The 26,094-nt window shown below is 39.0% G+C and overlaps 1 protein-coding gene across 2 annotated transcripts; it reads left to right on the forward strand.

The window, feature by feature from the left end:
- Nucleotides 1-9,305: 9,305 nt before the first annotated feature.
- On the forward strand, nt 9,306-14,981 carry LOC113751354. 2 transcript variants are annotated; one of them, XM_027295333.1, is made up of 10 exons: nt 9,306-9,468; nt 9,560-9,700; nt 10,947-10,986; nt 11,117-11,165; nt 11,394-11,510; nt 12,085-12,180; nt 13,085-13,138; nt 13,397-13,462; nt 14,503-14,581; nt 14,681-14,981. In XM_027295333.1, exons 1-10 carry the CDS (start codon nt 9,370-9,372, stop codon nt 14,756-14,758), a joined length of 819 nt encoding a protein of 272 aa, XP_027151134.1. In that variant the 5' UTR covers nt 9,306-9,369; the 3' UTR covers nt 14,759-14,981. The 2 variants fall into 2 exon arrangements, with proteins under 2 accessions (XP_027151134.1, XP_027151135.1); XM_027295334.1 differs by lacking the exon at nt 11,394-11,510.
- The last annotated feature ends 11,113 nt before the right edge of the window (nt 14,982-26,094 follow it).

A 26,094-nucleotide genomic window follows, 5' to 3' on the forward strand; every position in this document is an offset into this window, starting at 1 on the left:
TGTGCATGTCATAAGTGTAAAGATCTTTATCGTGGGACTTGAGGAAGTTAGGTATGTATGTCGGGTAGGAATCTTTAATATGGATGATTTACGCTTGGGACCGGCCGGCTCGAGTTGTGAATTATCTTAGATGGGATTCTTGCGCCCGGATACGGAAGAGATGAGAGCCTAGGTTAGAAAGGACTTGGGCGAACTAGAAATGTGATTCTATGGAATTTCGTATGGTTTGTTCGAGTGTTAGTAAGCATGATTAACCTGGATTAAGATATAAATTGGGGCATTTTCGTGGATTAGGGATGGAGGCCTAGAAGGGAAAGCTTTTCGTTAGTTATTTTTGTACTTGTGACCTAGTCTGTCTATAGTACTGTTGGATGACCCCGCAACCAACTAAGACTAACCCTGGACAGTCGGAAAAGGAAGGGACTGGATCCAAGGTACAAGCTCAGGTGTACTCTTTAGAATACCATCAAGGTCCTGACTCGTCTGAGGACGTAGAAGGTACGATCCGTTGGGTACCTTAGATTTTGAAAGATTCAGTTGATAAGAAAATTTCGAGGACGAAATTTCTTTAAGGGGGAGAGAGTGTGAGGACCCGTAATTTTCTTAATTTCTAGGTTTTATTTTCTATTAATTGCACGTTTTTCCATATTTTCTATATTCGGAAGATTTTAAAAATAATTTTTATGAGTAAAAATAGTTTTTAAATGATTTTTCTAGTATCGGTTAGTTTTGAGAAATTAATAGCGTATACCGGACGTGGACCCGTTAGTGCGGAAAATTCGGTAAAATTCGCCCAGTTAGGTTAAGTGTTGGATACCGAATTTAATTTATCAGGTGTTAAGAGATAATTAGAGGTTACCTAGATGGATTATCATTGGAGAGACAAAAGAATAGAGTTCCATTAAATAAGGGTGACAAGTGTCACCTTGTGATTCATTCTTGACTTTGACCATCTTACTTACCTTTACCAATTAACCAAAAATTCATCACATTTTGCATCCTCTTGGCCGAACTCTTTGGAGAGAAAACAAAGAAAGCCCTTCAACTTTCTTCATTCCAATATTGCTCAATCTTACAAGTTAACAGATAAAACTCCAAATTTCTCCATAAAAATCAATTGCAAGGTAGAATTAAGGTTGTTGGTGAAGTGGTTTGGAAGAAAGTAGTGCTTGGTTGGCTCTTCTCTTGAGTTGCAAGGTGAGTAGCTAAGGAGTTCATTCTTTGGTCTTGTTAATGTTAAATTAGTAGCTTGTGTTAGTCAAAGAGGTGAATTTGTGGACAATATCATGACTATTGGTGAAGAATGATGAATTTTATATTTATTCTTGATTTTTCTGTTTTTATATGTTTAATATTGTGTGGCCATGGATGATGGCTTGGGATAGTCTAGAATGAAGCCATAGTGCGTAAATTCTGGCTATTTGTGGAAAATTTCCGCTTTGAAAGGAAATTTCGGAACTAGGGTTTCAATTAACCCCATTCTGCCCGGTACTGTTTCTCCTAGTTAGAGGCCGAATTAGCCTTGGATTAAAACATGAAAGTTGTAGAGAATGATGTTTTATAGTTGTCTACAAAATTTTAACTCAATCAAAGCAATGTAACCTGTGAAAAGACTGAAATACCCCTACTTCCCTGTTTTTGTCCGAAACTGATAATCAGCTTCTGTAATTGGTTAGTTTGACCTAGAAGACTACTGATTTGGTTGTCGATGTCTTCTTAAGAATTATAGCCTTGTATCTTAGATTTCATATGGCTTTGGAATTACCTGAATCGAAGTTGTGTGTGCTGAGATATGATTGAATGAATCAGGACTGCTAGTTGAATTTCACAGTGAGCTTCGAACTGGAAAATCTGGGGTTGTTTTGGTAAATTTGACCTAGTTAGGGTGAGAACTGGACTGAGTAGTTTTCATCAAAGTTGTAGCCCTCTGTCTTAGCTTCGAAACGGTATAACTTTCACTTCAATCCAATAAGCGTAGTTTCGGTTTGGTCCGATACGCTAAGTAGCGGTGAATCTGCCTTTTTGGTTCCTTAGCTTAAAGCTTATTTCCGGTCATTTTCCTAGCTAAATCTTGTACTTGGATGACTTTGAGCCTATTGAACGGCTGTTGTGATGAATTTATATTGCGTATGACTTTGGGATTGATTGAGAAAAATAATGAAGCCATAAGTGGCTGGAAAAATAGGTAAATACAGAGGGCATGCTGCCCAAAATTTTAGGGCTACACGATTCCTTCAATTGAGTTGATCTTAGTACAAATGAGGGGTTTTGGGGGTTGTTTGTAACCCTAGGACCAACTGTTATTTTTTTGCTCAAAAGTCATATTTTATTCTTTTGTACTAGTACTTAACCTGGAAAGGCGTACGACATGTAGTCGAGTCTCACTTGTGCATTCCGTTTACTCGATTTTGGATGTGAATCCTTCAATTGTTTTACTTTGATGATTTTAGGGTTTCTTGGCGATTAAAGCCAGTTTAAAGTGAAAACTTTTGAAGTATCTGTACTTGAACCGGTGAGTGTACCACTCCCCTCATTTGCTGCTTAACTTGGTTTCTACCCCTGCAATCTGCGATTTAAATGACTGCACTATCTGTTTATTCTGTTTGAGACGAAGGTGTACTTTATCACACTCATTCTCCTGTCTGTCCATATGCCTATTTACTGTGTGAAATCTGTTATCTGTATCTGAGTCTGTTCGGACGTCATTTGGAGGCTGGTATCCAACGACCTTTCTGTGACCTCTGAGCTCAACACCTGTGGCTAGTTACTCGAGTCGAGCCGGCAAGGGCCTGGTCGATTAGATAACGAACCACAGTAGTCTGTTCTAGGAATCTTTGGGTATTGAGACCCTTGATTCCGGTATACTCGAGTATTACCATTTCTGTTTCCTGTTTGGCGTTCGGGCCTGGTAAGGGGTATGCTTGGTGAACGGGATTTGGCGTAAGCGGGGTCTACGGTCATGGTTATTTCTTCGAGCGTTGATGGAGAGTCAACGAGTTGGGATCAAGTACTGCAAATGGGGAAAATTGGCTCCTGAGAGCCACCCGTATCCTTTCTATTTAAGATGTTTGTTCATTTCCTTATTTGATATGCATATCTGACTAATTGAATATGAAATGCCATGTTTTAAACTGCTATTATTTTGGTACTTCATTGAGCGTAAGCTCACCCCCTTCCCGTTACCTTTTGTTTTCCTTACAGGGAACAATACTTTTGAACCATGATTTTGAAGAAAGAAGTAGAGCGAGCTCTAGTTATTCTTTTGTATAGCACCTCTGTAATTGAAACCCTAAATGTACTTTGATCCCTCATGAATATTTCGACTAGTATTGCTTGTTAAACTTTTAAACCTTTCAGCGTTTGTATATCTTAAGAGATAAACCATGTAAATTAAGTGTACTTGTTGGGATGGTACTTTTACTTGGCTTGATGAACCCTTCTGGTATCCGTATGGTTTGGTAAGTTTTATTTTGGCTTGGTGGTCTCCAATTGTTTGTTTTCTTTTGGTTTCTGTGCGCGGTTGTAGGGTTTTAAGTGATTTGATTCCGTAGTCCCGGCGAGAGCTGGGTAGACGGTCCGCCAAACCCTTTGGTTCGCCTTAGGGTGAGGTGGGGCTGTCACAAAGAGTCTTCTACTAGGGTGAATTCCTTGATCCCAGGTCAGTGGATTACAAACTCCCTTGCCTCTGCAATTTTTTTTTCGTATGCAAGCTTTTTTCTTTCTTCTTCTCTATTTTTTCATGCTACTCACTGGGTAGCTAAAAATAAAGAAGAAAAAAAGGGAATCTGATACAATAACACTAATTGGACCAAAATGCTATGCTCTGGACCCATCACCTTCTCACTTTTATTCCACTCACGCTACACAATATGTCAGTTTTGCAAAAAAGTCTTCCTTCCATGAATTCATATTCTTTTGTCCTAAAATCCAATAAGAATTTAATTAAGAAGATTGCTTAGTACTTTACACATTATTTCCGCAACAAATACACTATTATTGTGAGAATAATACATGTTTTTAATCCATGTATTTTGTTGTAATACATGTATTTTAATTCACGTACTTCAACAGATACATTATTTTGTTCTTTTTTTTGGTGAGATAAATGTTAATGTCACTAGATTTGTCATTTTTATGTTTTTAATGTGTTTTCTTGGATTACGCATTCAATGGAGGTCAATCAATTCTTGATCTTTTGGTTATTTGATCCGTGAATACTGGTATAGTTTGGGTGGGTTTCTACATGCCTTGTACCTGTTTGTGAAATTGTTTGCCTGAATAGCTTTCAGTTTTATAGTTATTCGTACATTAGGATTTCAAGTTTCAACCATCAATTTCGTTTGTTTATGCTTATTTATATCTATACATCATTGTGTTTACGGATGTATGATGCATGTCTAGGCCCTTTTAATAAGATCAATTGATGTTTAATGCATTTGAAGATTTTGATGCCGTAATCTAGTTTGGTGAATACTTACGTTTGGTTGTCATATTGTTATGTAGACAAAGATGCCACGTTTGCCTATTGAAAACAGAAGACGCAAAAAATATCGAAGGCAAAGCCAGATTTTATCAGGAATGATAATGGTTGTTATTGCACTGTTTATGATGTGGTACCAGTTAATATTCATTCATCTTAAAAGTAGAAGACGCCAAATAAAATCAAAAGAAGAAAAAGTCACTGAGCGCATGCAACACTTATTCAATTTGACTAGGGAGAGTGATGCTTATTGTATTAGCAAACTTCGTATGGATAGACGAACATTTGGGATATTATGTGAAATGATTAGAGACACTGGAGGTTTGAAAGCTACAAGAAACATGTCAATAGAAGAAATTGTTGCCATGTTTGTATATGTTTTGGCTCACCACAAGAAAAATAGAACAATTTGTAGTCTATTTTGGAGAAGTAGAGAAACGGTGAGTCGTCAATTTAATCTTTGCCTCCTAGCAGTTTTGAAATTGCATACTATATTACTTAAGAAGCCTGAGCCTATTACCGAAGATTGCACAGATGAGAGATGAAAATGTTTTAAGGTAATTCAAACATTAAAATACAATCATTTAATAAAATGTATATTTTCATCTAAACTATCCAATATAGACATTTTAACTCATTTATATTTTTTATTTTTGTTAAAATAGAATTGTTTAGGTGCCTTAGATGGGACATTAATAGATGTGACACCACCCACCGAACAAAAATCAAGATATCGAACGAGAAAAGGAAGTATTGCAACGAATGTATTAGGGGTTTGTTCTCCTAATATGCAATTTATCTATGTCTTGCCTGGTTGGGAAGGTTCGGCACATGATGGTCGTGTGCTTCGAAATGCTATCTCTAGACCAAATGGTCTTAGAGTCCCACAAGGTAAACATATATTGCAGTATTCAATACCATTCAATCAATTTTTTTTCAAAAATAAGGTAGTCTAGTATTAATTTGTGCATGATTGAATTTTGAAGGTTGTTATTACTTGGTGGATGCTGGATATTGTAATGCTGATGGATTTCTTGCCCCTTATCGAGGGCAAAGATATCACCTTAATGAATTCAATGGTTATCGACCACAAAGACTAGAGGAATATTTCAACATGAAACATTCTAAAGCTAGAAATATCATAGAAAGATGTTTTGGATTGCTAAAAGGAAGGTGGAAGATTCTAGCATCCCCTTCATTTTTTCCAATTCAAACACAAGTGCGAATAATTATGGCATGTTGTCTGCTGCACAACTTGATAAGGAAGTTCATGACTTTTGATCCACAAGAATTACTACAAAGTAAAGAAAATGAAAGTGAAGATGAAGACAGTGATGAAGAAGTAGAGTACATATCCACTATTTTGCCAAGTGATCAATGGGCAAATTTTAGAAATAATTTAGCACATGAAATGTTTGACAATTGGAGGGCTGGACTTAGTATTTAGCTATGAATGGATGTTTAGCTCTTAGACTCATTAAATTTGGATTGACATTTGATGTACTCTTGTAGTGGATTTGTGAATTAGATTGACACTTGATGTATGTTCTTTTAAATTTGGATTGACTTTTAATTGTATGTTCTTTTATGTGTTTTGTTATATTATAAATTTCAGTTATATGCTATTGTGTATCAAAATTAATTGATATATATGGGTTGACTTCTAAATGATAGGATGGAGAATGATGAAATTGTACGTGGAAGAGGGAAAAATAAATATTTTTGGACTAGTAAAGAGGTAAAAGTGCTCATAGAAGCATTGCAAGAGTTGGCTTGTGATCCAATGTGGAAATCGGATGGAGGATTTAAAAATAATTATATGAGCGAATTGCTTAAAATTATCTTGCGTAAGCAACCTACTTTTACCAAACAAGTCAGCCCACATATTGAATCAAAAGTTAAGTGGCTGAAAAATAGATTCCATGCAATTGTTGAAATGTGCAAAGAAAGTGGTTGTAGTTGGAATGATGCTGAGAAAAAGATTTCTTGTGAAAAACAGTGGTATGATGATTGGTGCAAGGTAAGAAATTGATTACTTTTTACATTCTGATATGTTCTTTTTCAACCTTTTATTAAGATTATCATTTATCTTTCTATTCTATCTCTAGACTCATAAGAATGCGAAGGGTCTTTGGGATATCAAATTTTCATATTTAGGAGATCTTGAAATTGTATATGGAAGAGACAGAGCCACTGGAAATGTTGCTGAAGATTTTGCACAAGCTGTCCAAGATATGGAAGATGTCCAAAATTTGGAGGAAGGAGATGAAGGGATTGATGCTATGTCAAACTCGAATAATGATAAGGTAGAAGAAGATGAAGTAAATTCCATGGAGCAATCAACTCAACCAAGCTCAACAAGCACAAAAATTCCAAGAAACAAAAGAAACAATCCCCTCCCATTGTAAATGTGTCAAAAAAAATGAAATCTACATCAACAACAAGGGGTGATCTTGATGCATCGTTGCAACTTCTCACCAGCAAATTTGGAGATTTCGTGGAGGGAATTCAAGCTAATTTCACAACTATGGCAGCAGCCATGTCAAATGAGGATAAACGTGAGCAATTGGTCTCCGATAGAAGAGATCAAGTTGTTGCTGAGTTAATGAAACTTGCTTTACCGAGTGGAGATGTAATGAATGCAGCCGACATACTTTCGGAGCAGATTTCCAAGCTTCATGTGTTCTACAATCTTCCTGCAGAAATGAAACGACAATATGTAATTAACCTCCTTTATCCTCCATCTACTCGCTGAAAGTAAAATTATTGTTAGCTGGAAAGTGATGATTTGATGGCAATTTCTTTTTGTTATGGTGATTGTTAGATGGTTATATGATTAGTCTTTTGGAGATTGTGGATATTGAGTGGCACTCTCGACTGGATTAGACAATTGATTTGTATTTGGTATGGTTAGCTTTTGTGATTTGAGTCTCCTTCTTTTGTTCATATATGTAAGGAGAGATCTATTTCATATCATTAACTAATGTAGGAACCACAAACGACTTGTTAATGGAGTAAATTTCCAAAAAGATAGAGTTTTTAAACTAACTTCCTAAAGGGTGGCAATTTTTGAGTCTCTTCCCAAAGGGTGAAAAACACATTCAAGAAATGCGTTCTTCCAAATAAAAATGCAACTTTCAAATACGTTATTTTAATTTTCGTAAATTTGTTTAAATATAAAAAATTGGTTAAATAGCGTATTAAATACAAAACCTGCCAATTTCCCATAAAGAGCTAGTATCTTATGGGTAATTTTTTTTTTTTTTAACTTTCACATATTTAATTTATGTTAAATACAAAACATACTAGTTTTCCTTTGGGCGCTATTTAATCAATTTTTTCCATAAAGAGGTGGTATGTTTCCCATAAAGAGTTGGTACAAAACATACTACAATACCTGCTAATTTCCCTTAAAGAGCTGGTATCTTATGGGCAATTTCTTTCTTTTTTTTTAACTTTCACATATTTAATTTATGTTAAATACAAAACATACTAGTATTCCTTTGGACGCTATTTAACCAATTTTTCCCATAAAGAGCTGGTATGTTTCCCATAAAGAGTTGCTACAAAACATACTACAAAACCTGCCAATTTCCCTTAAAGAGCTGGTATCTTATGGGCAATTTCTTTTTTTTTTTTAACTTTCACATATTTAATTTATGTTAAATACAAAACATACTAGTTTTCCTTTGGGCACTATTTAATCAATTTTTCCCATAAATAGCTGGTATGTTTCCCATAAAGCTGGTACAAAACATATTACAAAACCTGCCAGTTTCCCATAAAGAGCTGGTATCTTATGGGCTATTTAACCAATTTTTCATATTTAAACAAATTTCCAAAACATAAAATAACGTATTTGAAAGTTGCGTTTTTATTTGGAAGAACACATTCCTTGGATGCATTTTTCACCCTTTGGGAAGAGACTCAAAAATCGTCACCTTTTGGGTGATTGTTTAAAAACTCCTTTTTTTGGGAATTTACTCCTTATTAATGCGGCCACTATATTTATTTTCTGGTATTAATTTTTTTATTATTTATGATTTTCTTATGTTTTATCAAAAAGTTAATAACTATTGTAGTTACAATTATGAAGATGTTAATTTGTCGTATGTGTAATTCTTTTGTTTTAGAAGAATTATTATATCAGAGGTAAATTTGAAATTTAATTGCATTTAATTCCGAAACACTCATCAAACCAAGCATCAGGAATTGGAATGATGCTAATTCCAATGTGTGAACCAAGCTAGATATTGGAATGAAAAGTTTTAATTCCAAAACCAGAGTCTATGATTCCATTTCCATTTCCGATTCCAATCTGTGAAACAAGCAGCCCCTAAAAGAGTTCTATGTGAACAAATAATATAAGACCCAACTTGCTTCCATTTCACATGTCAAGTGGAAGTAGGCATTGTAGTTGTTTCAAAATTAATAAAAGAGTTTAGGGTTTCATATGAACATATAAGACTCATTTGATTCCATTTCATGTGTGAACATATAAGAATTTCTTAGGAACATATAAGACTTCACTTGATTCCATTTCAGAACTAATAAAAGAGTAATATGTCAAGTGGATTCCACTTAATATGTTAACAAGTGCATACCACTTAGTATGTGAATACCGAATTAGCAAGTGCTTGCTCTGTTAAGTAATTGCTAATTACTAGCCATGTCAAGTGGTTGGTTGGCTTGGATCAGCATAAAATTTCTAGAAAACACTCTCAGAAATAAAAATGTGAAAAGCCAAAAAAAAAAAAAAAAGCACTACTACTATAAAAGAATTAAGACAACCTTTCAAAAAAAAAAAAAAAGACTAAAACGAGGGCGAAACTTGCATCTGTTCCAACCTCCAGTGAATAGAGAGTACCATTTCCCCTTCTCCAGTTCACATGTCTCCAGCAGCTTCAAGAATTGCCACATTTGGGTTATCTTCTTCTTGTTGTTGCACCCGTTCCACTGTTCTTCATCCACCCATTTTGCATAATCAGGTAATCTCTTCTGTTTGTGATTTCTGCTGTCGGTTCAAATCATTAGTGGCATTGTAGCATTTCCTTTTCTGGTTTTGCTGTGAAAGCAAAGGCTGCTATTCCGATAGCATTTTCCCCACAAGTGCTCTACCTGCGGCGGCAGAATGGGAAGAAAATGCTTATATTGCCGAATTATCGGAATCATCATCACCCTCTTCGACCCTGTTCTGTAAATGATAACCAAGATAGTCAAGTAAGGTGCTCGAACTATCGTTTTCCCCATTTTTTTTTTCAATTCAGTTCAATCAAGTCCCTGTTTACAAGTGCTATCTTATTATTAGGATTAAATTTTTAATTCTTTTCAGCATTTGAAGTATGTTTTTTTTTCCCATAAGAAAATGAATAGTATATCATAGAACATTGATCTTGACACTACGGAATTTACTATGTGAACTTGTTCAATTATGTGGAAAAAGGCAAAATTGCTTTGTTTTTTTCTATTGTAATTACAACCAGCCGTTTTCCATCATGTTCTAATTACAATAAAAAAACGGTGTCATTGTTTTTCCATTTAATCAGAGAAGTCAAAATGAGTGCCAATAAGGAATTATGAATGCCACACTTCTTATTTGTTTTGCACTCTCCATTACCTTTTAACCATGTGAATCCGACAAAAATATCCCTAGCTTTTATCACTTTCTCAACCATTCCCTTGTTATCAATAATAGTTAAAATGACATGTACTCTATTAACAATTTTGGTGCCAATACAACACGCATATTTTTCCATGGAAGAGAGATGGAATGTGACTAACTTTGGAGAGTTTTCAGTTATGGTAGTTATGAAGAAATGAAATGCTAGACTGCTGTACCTCGCTGTGGTCATAATTATTTAATGTTATCCTAACTTCATAGATCCTTAAGGATTGATTTTGTCCTATGATGAAACGACCCCTGAAACTAGGTTTAACTTTGGATCGCATGTTCTAATAGTGTTCTTAGCAAGCCCTAGAGCATGATGAAAATTGGTTTAGCATCTATAACTTGAGTTATGCCGTAAGTGAATACAAGCTAATTACTGTAAATTAGTAGCATGGTATTCTTTTTATGAGGTTTGATCCTTTTAGGCATTTCAGATGATAGCACTCTGATTACTGACACTTGTTGAAATCCTTATCTATTCTTGTCTTCTAATAGGAATTATATGACAGTGATTCTTGCTGTATCATTGTAGTTATTGGCTAGTAATTCGAATCATGCAAGTGTCCATTGCTGGAAGGTTACTTGGAATTTTTTGAGGGGTTTTACTTATTGAATACCTACTATGGCGATAAAATATCAATTGTTCTCCCGTTGAACGTAGAATCCTTGACCAAGCAAGTTATACTAGGACTTTCTTTTCTCAGTTGTCTCTTGGTTTTCTATGTTTGAACTGTCTTGAACATGATCTTGCTATGTTTGTATGCTTCAACTTATTTATCACCTTTCTTGTGATCTTAGACTAAAGAGTCATCAGATATCAGTTTGCCAGAACAGACAGGTAATGGTTATCTTAAAGTCTGCCTCTAAATCACATACACCATAGATGTTTATCATGATATACAATTTCACCATCTGGATTAAATTGTTGAAAGGCTCTGATAATTTGTTTCACCTGTATATTGTGTTAGATTCGACTGGAAAAGAAAATCATCAGCAAGAGTCTCTCACAACGAATGAGTACTTACCACCTACCTTACCATTTTTCAGTTCTGTTACTTTTTGTTCTTAAATGGTGATGAAGTAACCTATAGAACTTGTTCATTTAACTTACATCTCAGATTCACTTTCCTGGCCTGAAAAGGGCTCCTCGTCTAGTCCGAAATACCTTTATTCTTCACACCAATCTTCTTTGGACTATGATTTCTAGGGGCAACTCCAGCTTGATAGCTCTGCTTAATGAAACAGAATATCAGGGAATAAATTTCACTGCCGGAGCCTTGCAGGAATGTTTTCTTGTGGTGTTTGGTGTTTTGCAGACCAATTTTATCCATCTAATAAATCAAGAGATTCTTTCATTAATAGGTAAAATATTTTTTTTTTTTGATTTTCAATTAACTTTCATCAACTAAGACTTAATGGTGCTTCTTGAAATAGACAATAGTTTTACTACAATCTTAACTTTTTTACTACAATCTGAACAAAGGCCAAGTACTTCTAGCCTGTGTGAATGTCGACACCAGTGATCTCAAAATGTTTCCTTTTGGGAAGATTAGATAGTTTTAGTAGGTTAATGCTACTTAAAATTAGTCTATATTGCTCATTTAATTGCTAAAATTATTCTAGCTCTTTATCCAAGAGCTCCTGTAGAAATCTTTTCACAAATAATAAACAACAGTTGCAGTAATTCTGCAGTGAGAACCTAGTTGTTGATGTGATGAAATTAATCTTGACAATTTTTGCTTCATATGGGTTTTTATTTTTTCACATTTTGATCACTATCTTTGACATCACCAATTTTGCGTTCATTATTCTCACTGGAAGAACTTGCATAGTTTTCCAGCATCTTCAGTGTCTAAATAACCTGACATGAATCAGAAGCAATATCTTATTTCTTGATGTTTGAGTTTTCATTTTTCTTGCTTGACTGGTCTTGTAGGATCTTGAAGAGGTTGAAGAGATATGGTGTCGCAGGAGTGCTGTCCTATGGCCTCTTAAATACTTGTTACTATCTTTCTACTTTTCTTTTTGTATGGTGAGTTTAATACAACACAACTGATGACAGTCATTCATGGGTGAAGTTCTATTGAATTCAGGCTGTTGTCTAGCTACTTTGCTTAGTTAGAATGAATACATGTTTATTAGTAACTTCTTTTCTAAGTTAAGTTATAGTATCTTGTGAGTACTTTTGCATACCAAACAAAGTTTGAAGTTCAACTTGTTCTTTTTTGGGCAGAAGTTCACCTTGTTATTAATGTGGAGCACTTAACAAGTCTTAGGGAGTTAGATATAATCCATTCTTTCCTCTAAAACAAAAGTTTCAGGATTCCTAAAGCGAAAAATTTAATTTTGGGGATTTTAGTTTCATTTGCGTCCTTGTATCTAAAATATTCTCATTTGCATAAGTTTGATTTGCATCCTTGTATCTATATATTTTCTCAAGTTTTTACATTGTCTCTCTATCTGACCCTATAGCTGATGCTGAAATGGATGACCTAATTATAAATTGTTATTGCCTGCTTCATTACATACACTTCCACATTCATCTAAACTTGATTAGACATTTTTCAGGTTCCAGTGTGGGCATAAGATCATCTTAAGTTGTATACTGTTCATTGAAGAAATGAAAGCTCAATCTTGTCGAATTTCTCTCTTTCTGGAGGGTTCAACTTGTAATATGAGAATATATGGTTATCACTCAGATTAACTTTTTGTTTGAGGCTTACTGTAAGTTTGAACTATGAGTAACAGAAATGGTTTTCCTAATTCCCATGTGAAAAATAATAAAATTGCAATGTCTTGAACCTTGTCCAGTTCAGAATCTATTCTTAACCCACATCTTCTGAGTGCCACATTTTTCAGCACATGACATGTATTATTTACATCTGCAAGTTGCGACTTATTTTTTATTAAGTGCATTGAGTTCAACTTGATTGCAGGCTTTATGTTGCCCCTGCACCTGGGAGAATGGGTTATGTTGCAGCTGCTGAGAGGTGGCATCTGTCTCTCCCTAACTGTTTCTGAGGTTTACTGAACATGTAATAATGGTCCTTGGAAAGCAATTATTGAATACTATGGTGGATTTGAATTATGTGTTTGATTACTTTTAACCATGTAGTTCAGGACGTTACTCACATCCTTAAGAGTTTTAAGTAGTCAACTGGTTATTGCTTAGGAAAGTAGCTTTTTTTTTTTTTCGAAGTTTTTATCTGCTTACCATGTAGATTTTATGACTATCTTCTTGTTTGCAGATTTCTTAAGATATTGGCTATGGTGTGGGCTGGTAGCCAAGTTACTAAGCTTATCCGAGCAGGGTGGTGAGCTTCCAAATTTAGTTCTTCCCCCTATCATAGCGGCTTTATCATTTAATTTATCTCTCTCTCTCTCTCTCTCTCTCTCACACACACACACACACACATCCCAGCAGACAAACTTGCCGACTAACAAAAAGTTAAAAATAGAGAAACTCTTGCACAAGTAATGGCAAAGAAGAATTGATGATCTTATGTGCTAACAATTTGGCACTTATATCTTGAATCTTATCCGCACCATGCTCATTTAAATGTCTCATTGGTTTGCATGATATGTTAAAACTTCAAAGCTTGACTACAGCATTTTTATTTTGTATTCCATTCTTTTGTTAATTCTTTCTGGCTGCTAGCAATCCCTACCTGGATAAATATTGGCAAGACACAAAGATAAGAAAGAATATTGGGGATGATTTGAAAGAGAAATTTTGTAAGGGGGCCGTCCCTGGGAATTCCTACCTGCCTCCTTGTGTTACCTGGATACTTGTTCACAGAAAAGGGTCCAAACCAAAAGACAAACACGGAATGTAATTGAGTGGCTAGATGTTCTAACAGTTTTTGTTCTGTGAATGCAACTTTTGAGTTATATCCATTTTTTTTTCTTTTTAGTTATATACCTTTTATCCTTTCTCAGTGCACTGAATAAATTTACTTTCAAAATAAAACTGCAAAATTTTTTTTCTAAAATCAAGTAATACTCTACTGTCTCAACCTTTTCCATGTTGAAGGAGTGACGTGTTTGAACGTTATGTTTGTTTAGGTTATAAAGTTGGTTAGGCTACATTATCATGAGATGATTCCTCTCTGATGGTGTACTGAAGCAAGTGAAAAGCTTTTCTAGCTGTGATGGTAATTGAAAAGTTGATTGTGTCATTTTACCGTGACACTGGCTTGATGGATGTCAAAACTGATCTCCAATAGCTTTTATCTCGTATTACTACATAGCATTTAGCGTGCACTTGCAGTTCTTGTTTGTTCAGTCTGACAGAATTTTCTGTGGCACTTTTGAGGTAGCAATAATGAAACTCCGCCTGGTGCCTATTATACAGGGCTTTAGCACTTGCGCCTGCTGTTGACAGGGGGTTGTCATGGTTTACTATTAAATACAAGTTCAAGTCACAAGGAAAGGTATGTGAGCATTGAATTCATTCTTTCTTCTTTGTTAATTTTTGTCGTTTATCTTCTCAACATATAGATTTTGTGAGTGTCTTGGTACTGGATCTCCAGGCTTCCATGGCAATAGCTGGGTTTTGTTTTGGACTGGCTTTCATGGTCTTCCTTGTGCTGACATTGCTCTGGGCATAAAGTTTCTCACAACTTTTGTATCCGGTTTTCCGCTGAAAGAACTCTTCTGGTGATTCCAATATCATTTAAGTAGCCAACAAACGTGGCGTATTTGTTAAAAGACTCGACCTTGCTAACATTTTCTTTTTATGTGCTAATTGTGTTTGGCTAGGAGGTTATTTGAAATAATTACTATGACATTTTTTATAATATAATATATGTGAGATAAAAATTTAATTGAAAAGATTGATTGAAAAACGTGTTTATAATGCAAGTGAAATAATATTTAAGAAAAATTTGTTATCCAAACACGGGCAACGTTGACACGAGTGCACTTAATGGTCCATGAAGCATTGCCTTTCTTGTGCGAAAAAAATCTGTGGAACTTCCGGGGTTTTATGATTGATTGGGTCAAGGACAAAAAAGGACTGAGGGCAAAAAGGGTTGTTTGTTGTTGCAAGACTTGATCAACACGATGACAATGGAGGGTATCATGGAATCAGGTCCAGTTATCAGAGGCTGCGATCCAGCAGTTTTGTGTCTATGATCAACAAATCTTTTTATCACAATCTAAACTTTCTCCAACCTCCTACCCCCAACATAGCTTTTTTTGCTAATTATTATCATAAAAGGAATCAATGATGAGAGTAAATTAATGACTTTGAGTTTAATACTATCAAAATATTCTTGTGGTGTAATAGGAAAGGTTGGCCTTTGCAATCGGTTGACGAGCCAATTGACGGGCAATGTATGTTTCGTATGAACATTGGAGAATTTTTTTTTTTTCTTTTAAGTGGAAGATTTTGAATTCAAAATATTCTACTTACAATCCTTTTTATTTTGTCATTCAATCCAATCTTCCCCCAACATCGTAGAAGTTTATTATTATTATAATGCAAGTGGGAGGTCTTGATTCCGGGACCTTTCACTTAGGGTATCCACAGTGACTTACACTTTTTTAAAGTGTAATTCACATGCCGCATCAGCATTTCACTATTTTTATTTTTATTATATTTTCACTCACAATGGATTACACTCAACACAATATAATAACGTGATCTCACAATCAAATCAAACATTTATTTTTATAATGCACATCTCTAATCTCTCATAAATAGATAAGATTAATTTTTTAAAATAATCACATTTTTTTGAAAAATAAATTATTAACTTTCAATAAATTTTGTACCTTTCAGATTTTTTATTTTCTAAAACCTAATATTATTAATTTGTGATTTTCAATAACATATATTTTTCTATCCCTCAAAAATATTAATATTAATATTTTTATGTAATTATTAAACAAATACGTGACACCTTAAATGTGAAGACATCATTAAAATTCATACTTAATTAATAATACTCTATCGAATTAATTTAACTCCATGACATAATATTACATAATTTAAAGCCTGTGGTTAAGCAATCATACATAAAAATCCCCTGTGGTTTCATATCATACCAGTCGATACCCCGTGGTTTGAATTAACCTGAAAAGTGGACGGAAATCGTCAAATATTCGGCGTGTGTCTTAAACGAACTGCAAAGGCGCGTGCATATGCGAAAAACAGATTTCCACCACAAACTTTCACCTGATATGCCTATTTTAGCCTTCACTCTTTAATAATAAGAGACCAGCTTCCGTTTCTTCTGAGTCTTCATTCAATCTGTTTCCAGATTATTCAGTAACTACTGTAGACACCAAATTTTTAGTGTATTTTTATTTACTGTTATTTTTATTTTTCATGCTAGTTTTTATTTACTTTTAGTCTTTTATTTTTGTTTTAAGTCATTTTAGCATAGAATTTATTTTTAAAAAAAAAAGGGGGAAACCCGCAAGCGGGTTTCAGGCTATTTAACAAATTACTTAAAAAAAAAAAAATTTTTTTACATGCAAGCTGCGTTGAGTTGCATATGCCCATCGGAGGGCCCTAGGATGCCCAGCAAACCTCCCCTCTCATCCTCACCCTTCAGGTGAGGGTTTGAGAGTATGTGTTTGATATAAATAGAACAGAAAAGCAGCTTTTAGTCATTTTACATAAGGGGGAAACCCGCAAGCGGGTTTCAGGCAGGCTATTTAACAAATTACTTTAAAAAAAAAAATTTTACATGCAAGTTGCATTCTTCAAAAGGGTATTTTCGTCTATTCACTCAGCTCCGTCTGTTTTGCCGATTTTCGTCCACTTTTCAGGTTAATTCAAACCACGGGGTATCGACTGGTATGATATGAAACCACAGGGGGCTTTTATGTATGATTGCTTAACCACAGGGGGCTTTTTTATTGTTTACCCATAATAATATAATAAATGCTAATTTTCATTGTCGTTGCCTCCGAATTGTTCCCAAATATGCTCGACCAAGTCCGATCGAAGTTGATGATGTATTTCACGATCACATAGTTCTGCATTCCTTTGAAGGTAATTTTGAAAATTTTCAACGGAACTTTGAGTCACATGGATTGTTGGATCTTCATCATCATCATCCCAATTTCTTATTATATCTCCTTCATTCTCGACAGTCATATTATGTAATATGACGCATGTGCACATTATATCTTTCAATTTCACTCTATGCCATAGCCGAGTTGGCCTACGTACAATAGCCCAACAAGATTGAAGCACTCCAAATGCTCGCTCGACGTCTTTTCTTGCAGCTTCATGCATTTGCTTAAACTTGATCCTCTTTGGATCTCTTGGAGATGTGAAACTTTTAACGAATGTTGCCCATTTTGGATATATGCCATTTGCTAGATAATACACTTTATTATACTGTGTGCCACTAGGGGTGGCAATTCGGGTCCAAATCAGGTTGGCGGGTCGGGTCTGACCCGACCCGTCAGAAAATCTATTGACCCGAACCCGACCCGCCAACCCGTGACGGGTCAGATATACTGACCCGAACCCGAAAATTTCAGGTTGACGGGTTGGCGGGTCGACCCGAAATGACCCGAAATTTAATTTTAATTTATTAATTTATCACTGTAATTTCTAATAAAATTAATTTTTCACAAAACTAATTACATAATCAAGTAATAAAAATTTAAATAAATAATTCCAAACCAAATTTAAAATAAATTAAACACAGTAAAAGTGTTTTATCCCAAACAAAATATAAAATAAATTAAAACAGTATAAAAGTAAAAAATAATATAATATATTATTTGTCCAAATATAATAATTTCAACTTCACACAAATTAAATAAATTCATTTAGGATTAAGTAATTAATGCCTTTGAAAAAAAGAATAACTTAGTTTAGTTAGATAAAATTATTTTTATGTTTATTAAATTATTTTTAATTCGTAAACGGGTCATATCGGGTCATATCAGGTCACCACGGGTTGACCCGAAATCGACCTGTTTTCTTTTCGGGTTCATCGGGTTCAACTCGATTCTGACCCGAATTCTCGAAATCTCAACCCAAACCCATTAATTTCGTGTTAGGTTCGTGTCGTGTTTTCAGGTCGTGTCGAAAATTGCCACCCCTATATGCCACTAACCATAAATTGAACCTCAGCAGCGTATTCATGTAATACGCCGTTAAATAGTGGAGATTGATTGAGCACATTAATGTCATTATTAGACCCCATACCACCAAAAAATGCATGCCATATCCATAAGTTTGCCGATGCCACTACTTCTAACATTATTGTGGGAGATCCTTGATCACCTCGAGTAAATTGACCTTTCCATGCCACGGGACAATTTCTCCATCGCCAATGCATGCAGTCAATGCTACAAAGCATGTCGGGGAAGCCGTGGCGCTCAAAATGAAATTGAAGTAAACGTTCAACGTCATTAGCATTAGGGCTTCTCAAGTATTGTGCCCCATAAATGTCGATCACACATCGGCAAAACTGTGACAAACACTTAATTGCAATGGTTTCACCCATCCTTATGTACTCATCCAACTGATCAGCCGGTGCTCCATATGCTAGCTGTCTAAAAGCTGCGGTGACTTTTTGCAACGGCTAGTTTTGTAATGGCTAATTTAAAAAAAAAATATACGTTAATATTTTATTTCAACATAACATAATGGCATGAAAGTAATATTACAAATAAATTATTAAACACACTAATGCATAATTAAAAATTACATGGATTAAAATTTAAAGGATAAAATTAAAATTGAACTAAGGAATATTATACTTGGCTTTTAGGATGGAAGACATATGCTCATGAATTCGAAGCTGCTGCACGGTCATGCCTGTGGTATCCTTCAGCAAAATTTCATAATCACTGTTGAAAGTATAACTTTCTAACTTACTTGCTAAGTTTTCCATAGCTTGCAATTTTTTTTCTTTTTGCTGTTTCAATATACTCCGGATTTCATTAAGCTCCCCACCGAATTTTTCCTCATTCACCTTTGATTTTCCCTTTCTCTTTCCCTTCTTTGATGCTTGTTGACCAAGCGGGCGAACTTCACACAGTTCACTGTCATCATGTCAAAACTTGAATTTGCATTGGATGAAGAAGTGTGTGCCCCGCTTTCGTCAGTCCTTATCTTTTTTGAAAAGCGCTGCATAGGAGTATTTGCTTTCCACTTCGGATCATTTTTCAGCAACAGCCACACATGTTCATGTAAAAAAATCCATATTATTATTTTGGTGAAAAAGCTCATGCGCGCGTTGCTTGATCTGGTTTTCATTCCACCCACTATGATGTCCTCCAACCAATTTGTTGTAGTATTGGTTGAATTCATTAACCATCTGACTCAACCAATGCCAATGTGATTTCACAGGTTTATATTTTCTTGGTGGTTCAGATTTTCGACTATCATTGAAGTAATCAGTGACTCATTTCCAATAACTCTCCTCGTTTTTGGGAGTTACCAACAATGCTGCAGTTGGAAATTGTGAGCCAAACACTTGCCAGCATCTTGTCATCATCCGTACTTCATGAAACGCATTTCCCATCAGCTTCTTCCACTGATTCATTGGTGTGAGTAATATTTTCAATCCTGTGTTGTGTTGAATATGTTGAAAATTGAGAATCTGAAATTAACTCCGTTGGTGTTGTATTTTCTTGTGGGGAACCGAAACCGGAATCCTTGCTTGCTTCTGACAGAGTCTTTGAGCCTCTACAACCTATACCAAGGTTGTAATATGCTGAAGTATATTGATTTCCCATTGACGAATTAAAATAACCAAACGGTGGATACATGTGAAATGGATACAGAAAACCTAGTGGATTTTGATAAATGGATGGATGATTGGAATTGGGCAAATTTGGTGGACTACTAGAAATGAAAAATTGGGGTAATTTTGAAAATTTTGTTGTTTTTTATTTTGGGAAGAGGACGAATTTTCTATATTTGGAGCATTAAACATATTCCTAAAATTATTAAATTCTCATCCATAATGAGAAAATAAGAGCACTTTGAGGAATTGTATAAATGGTTGAAGGAAATGAGTAATAGAGTATGAGAAATTAAGAAATACGAGAGTGAGAATGAAAAAAAAAAAAGTATCCCTTATTCATTGAAAAAATTTAGGACTTCAGGTAATGATACAATTTTTTAATGAAAAGAAAAAAAAAAGTGAGCTACAATTATCAAACTACAGTCCAATTGGTTTGATCCAAAAAAAAAAAAAATAGGAAAGGCCACAGCCGGGCTTCATCAATAGAGCATTACACGCATCATAAATATGATACGTATAATGCTCATTGAACTCCCAGCATTGAATGGAGCGTATTACAGGCTCCATTCAACACCGTTAGAACTACCCTTACACTCCTTCTCCTATATCATCCAATCAATTTTTTTGCAATTAATTTTGTGTTCTTCTTAGTGTAATTAATATTGGAATTGTCAAAAGCTGGTAATCGCCTGACTAATTAGCATGGATATTGTCACTCATCAAGACATTTCTGACAAATAAAAAAGTCTCATTAGTAACATCATGAGTGTACCGCCTCTCATTGAACAGTACTATGACTTGGGTGTTTGGCATGCCTTACTTAACAATGTCCTACTTGAGAATCATACATTTATCGTTAAATCAATATAATGTGAATTAACCTTATATAAATTGGTAATGTATACTGAGGATGCTCACCTCGGCCACCCCGCATGTCCGAGGTGAACCCACCTCGTCCCTTATCAGAGCTCATCCGTGTCTTGGGCGTAACCCCTGAGCTCGGCCGGATCCCTAGTCTACCGTGTAGGTGACCTCGACACCTCCACCTCAGCTGCACGCTGATGATGTCAAGCCACCTGACATCACCCGGGACCAGTGCTTTATCTGAAAAGCACTGGAGGCACTTAATGGCACCTGCACAATACTCTCCGTCATCATACCCAGAAGACTACAGTGTCAGGGTCATGCCTCCTGACAGGGGACAGAGCCGTAATGCCAGAGAGTGGGTTCCATTAGCATGAGCCTTCCGCCCTGTCCTCTACTCTCCTTCTATAAATACCCCACACACACTCCCAACAAATAAGCATACTGTTCATTTGACAATACTATTGTTTATCTCGTTCTCATACTAACTTGAGCGTCGGAGTGATCCCAGGGGAGAAGCCCCGCCATTCACTTCGGACAAGCAGATATACCTCACCTCACCTTAGAAGAGGCTGATTCAAGTCGGTTCAACTACCCACCAAAAATCACCTCCTTAATTGGCGCCGTCTGTGGGAACGAGATTACTGCTAAAATGAGATCCACGCGCTCCAGAAGTGGAAGAGTCCCCTCGAATGGGGCTGGGCAAACATCGGGAGCCCAGCAAGATCGTATTTCCGAAGAACAAGGATCCCCAAGGACCCAGCCCAATAACGAAGACGCCATCGCCAAGATGGCCGAGTTCGTGGCTGATAATCCAAACATCTTCGAAGAACTGGGGAGGTACTTCAAGAGGCAGGGGAAGGAAAAAGCTGAATCCTCCAAGAGGAGACCGACGAAGTCCCCTGAAGTGCCTTCCGGCGAAGACTCCGATGAGGGGCATCTCTCTCGGAGCACTTCCAGACGCGCCTCTTCCAAGGCGACATCTAAAATTGCTTCCATTTCCCGGGCGTTTTTCCCGGGGTCTTCTGGGAAAACGAGCTGAGGACCCACCTCGGCGTCCCGGAGGCTTAGCAGCCGAATACCTGAGGGCTCCGCCCTTCACGGATGACATCAATGGGGAGATGGTCCCCCCAAATTTCAAACTTCCCGCCTACGTTCCTACGATGGCCGAGGTGACCCTGAGGATCACCTCCGCGCCTTCCTCTCTGCATTTCGGCTCTACTGCGTCCCCGACGCAGTAATTTGCCGAGCTTTCCCCATCTTCCTGCAGGGGACGGCCCGAAAGTGGTTCTGGGGCTTAGAACCGAGGAGCATTTCCTCGTTGGACGAGTTGATAGATCGGTTCATCCACCGCTTTGTATCGTCTCGCCCGATTACGAAGACTTCAGCTTACCTCTTGAACCTGCAGCAAGCTCCCGGCGAGTCACTGCGCTCTTACGTGCAGAGGTTCAATGAGGAGAACGTGCAGATACCTGATCAGCATGAGCAGGTAACCATAGCTGCCTTCACCAATGGGCTGATCGCGGGAATCTTCAATACTGAGATACACCGGGATTACCCCCGCACACTTCGGGAACTCTGGGATCGAGTAGATCAGGGAATCCGAAATGAAAATCTAAACCGCATGAAGCGAGAGGCTCAAGCCACTCGTACCGGGCAAGATTCCCGGAGGAAAAAGGATGTCGGTCGGGCCGAACAAGGCCCCAGCGGATCGTCGAGTCAGTTCCGAGACCGCCGAAGTGTCTTTGATCGGATCGTCAAAGGCAGGTCGTCCACCTCGGACGCCGAGCTCACGCCACTCAATTCCAGCCGGACCCATGTCCTGGCTGTGATGAGGCAGAATCACCTCGGCCGAAACTCTCCTGAAATTTCAGGGAGGAGAGATAAGAGGAACTCAAACCTCTATTGTGCCTACTACCGGGATGTTGGGCACGAGACTGAAGACTGCAATGATCTGAAGCGGGAGATCGAGAATTTGATCCGGCAGGGGTACCTGAAGCAATTCGTCCGCAAGGATGGAGGCTTCAACCGAAGCTTCTCCTACCGGGAGAACCGGGGCCCCCGCCGAGAGGACAGGCGGGACACGAGCATGCACTGCCGAGATCCCGAGGATCATAAGGAGGACAAGCAGCCTCCACGCGACGGATCACCGGGCTACGGCCCCAACATCGCCGGGGTGATCAATACCATCGCGGGAGGACCAACGGGAGGAGACAGCCAGAACTCCCGGAAGCGGACCTACCGCCAGGCCGGGATGGAGGTGGCCGAGCCGAGCTCTCGGCTATCCGAAGTCATCACCTATGGTCCCACTGACCCAGTTCCTGCGGCCTCCAGCAATCACGAAACTCTCGTGATCGAGGTCCTCACCAACAACTACATAGTCAAAAAGGTCTATGTTAACCCCGGAAGCTCGGTAGACGTCTTGTACTACCGAACTTTCGAAAGTTTGAAACTGACCAGGGAGCAACTCACTCCGGTCAGAACTCCCCTCGTTGGATTTGGGGGACACGTGGTCCACCCCGAGGGTATGGTGTCCCTGATGGTGACTGTCGGGAGTCATCCCTGCTGCCGGACTATACCCGTCAATTTCGCGGTGGTCAAGGCAGATTCTCCCTACAATATGTTGATAGGTCGACCCACGCTCAACGCCTTGAGGGCTGTGTACTCTACCTACCACCTGAGTTTCAAATTTCCGACACCGCGAAAGCTACCTCGCCACCATCCAGGCTGCAGTCACTCCCCGGACTGCGTCAAAGGCCGAAGAGAAGAGGCCAACTGTTCTCTCCATAGACTGCATTGATCCTCAGAAAGCGGGAAAGCCCGGCAGGTTGGAACCCGGGGATGAGGTGGAGCAGGTGGTCCTGGATGAGGCAAGACCGGACCAAGTGGTCCAGGTAGGGGCCGGACTCCCCTCGCCTCTAAAGGAAGAAATGATTTGCCTTATAAAGGACCATCGAGACGTCTTCGCGTGGTCCGCTGATGAGGTGGTCGGAGTGCCACCTGAGCTCATGGTTCATCAGCTCAACGTTAACCCGCAGGCCCGTCCTGTGAAACAAAAGCGCAGGCACTTCAGCCCAAAACGCAGCAAGGCCATATCCGACGAGGTCGACAAGCTCCTGCCCGCTAAAATGATTCATGAAGTCCAATACCCCACCTGACTGTCCAACCCAATCATGGTCAAAAAGGACACTGGTGGTTGGAGGATGTGTGTGAATTTCACAGACCTCAACAAGGCCTACCCCAAAGATTGCTATCCTCTGCCAAGGATAGACGCCCTAGTCGATTCGGCGATGGAACATGAGATCCTCTGCTTCTTGGATGCCTTCAAAGGGTATCATCAAATAGGAATGAGTGAGGAGGACCAAGAGAAAACGGCATTCTACACCGACCAAGGTGTCTACTGCTATACCACCATGCCGTTCGGGCTAAAAAACGCCGGGGCGACCTATCAAAGGTTGATCAACCGCCTCTTCAAGGATCAGATCGGCCGAAATGTGGAAGCTTATGTGGACGATATCCTTGTCAAAAGCTTAACCACTTCGGCCTTCTTATCAGATGTAAGGGAGGTTTTCGGCGTTCTGCGGGACTCAAAGATGAAGTTAAATCCCAAGAAGTGTGTCTTCGGTGTCACCTCAGGAAAATTTTTGGGGTACCTGGTTTCCCACCGGGGAATCGAAGCTAACCCCGACAAAGTCACGGCCATCCAGGACATGTCCCCACCTCGGAACCTCCGAAAAGTCTAGCCACCTCGGAACCTCCGAGAAGTCCAGCGATTGAACGGACGTCTGGCTGCACTGAACCGCTTCCTATCCCAATCCGCAGAAAAAGCTTTGCCCTTTTTCAAGGTGCTTAAGAAGACCGATCAATTTGCCTGGACTGAGGAGTGCCAGGTTGCCTTCGACAAGTTGAAGCAGTACCTGCACCACCTACCCACCCTCGCTTCACCTCGGCCCGAGGAGAAGCTGTACCTCTACCTCTCCGCAGCGGACGAGGCTGTCAGCGCTGTGCTCATCCGGGATGAGGGCACTCAAGTGCCAGTCTACTATGTCAGCCGATCTCTCCGTGGGCCGGAGACTCGATACACCCAAGTGGAAAAACTTGTGCTAGGACTAGTCCATGCCGCCCGGCGGCTGAAACCCTATTTCTTAGCTCATCCCATCTCCGTCAGGACCGACCAGCCACTCCGACAGATACTGGTGCGGCCCGAGGCCTCCGGGCGCCTCACTAAGTGGGCCGTCGAGTTAGGTGAGTACGACCTGTCGTATGAGCCGCGCACCGCCATAAAAGCTCAAGCCTTAGCCGACTTCTTGGCCGAGCTCACCTTCACGGAAGGTCGAGAGTCCACTTCCGCCCTAGCCGAAGTGTCCACCCAGCACATGTGGACTTTATACGTGGACGGATCTTCCAACGGGTATGGCAGTGGAGCAGGACTGCTCCTGGAGGGCCCCCAGGGAGAAGTGTGCTCGTGTGCCCTCCGCTTTGACTTCCCGGCCACCAACAATGAATCCGAATATGAGGCCTTAATCACGGGACTCCAGCTAGTCCGCAAGCTCGGTGCACAGCGGATCCACGTCCGCAGCGACTCCCAACTCGTAGTATGCCAAGTCCTTGGTGAGTATGAGGCCAAGGATGAAACCATGCAACGGTATCTATCCAAAGTCCACCAACTCATCGTGTATTTCGAGTCTTTCGAAATCCAAAGAATCCCCCACTCCCAGAATAGGCGGGCCGACGCCTTATCCCGGTTGGCTTCCACCTCATTTTCTGACCTCAACAAGACCGTTTTGGTGGAAATGTTGAGCGAGCCGGGATACATGGAGGAGGTGGCCTGCCCTGTGAACACGGGAGAAACATGGATGAGCCCGTTCATCCTTTTCTTAGGGCAGGGAGTCCTCCCCGAGGACCGAGCCGAGGCGAGAAAGATACAACGCAAATCTACTCGGTACGCGCTCCGCGATGGAGAACTGTATAAACGCTCATGCCTTGGCCCATGGCTGAGGTGCGTTACACCCGAGGCAGGACGTCAGGTCCTCCATGAGATACACGAAGGCCTATGTGGGGCTCACGTCGGCCACAGGATGTTAGCCAGGAAGACCTTACTCCTTGGGTATTTCTGGCCTTCCGTTCGACAAGATGCCCAAAATCTTATTCTCAGTTGCCCATCCTGCCAAGTCCATGCCCCTGAGCTTCACCAACTCTCAAATTTCATGGTTCCAATCACTTCACCCTGGCCCTTTGAGCAATGGGGGACAGACATCATCGGTCCTTTCCCTAAAGCGGTCGGGAGTTATACCTTCCTGGTAACCGCTGTGGATTATTTCACAAAGTGGGTTGAGGCCGAGCCTCTAAGGAAC

Source organism: Coffea eugenioides, chromosome 11 (assembly GCF_003713205.1).
Source record: "Coffea eugenioides isolate CCC68of chromosome 11, Ceug_1.0, whole genome shotgun sequence".
Lineage (NCBI taxonomy): Eukaryota > Viridiplantae > Streptophyta > Magnoliopsida > Gentianales > Rubiaceae > Coffea > Coffea eugenioides.

Coding starts and splice junctions, on each gene's coding strand:
- LOC113751354 (XM_027295333.1), top strand. CDS start 9,370: ATGTCTCCAGCAGCTTCAAGAATTGCCACATTTGGGTTATCTTCTTCT. Junction 11,166..11,393: donor GAGTCTCTCACAACGAATGA/GTACTTACCACC, acceptor TTAATGAAACAG/AATATCAGGGAATAAATTTC. Junction 13,463..14,502: donor AAGCTTATCCGAGCAGGGTG/GTGAGCTTCCAA, acceptor CCTATTATACAG/GGCTTTAGCACTTGCGCCTG.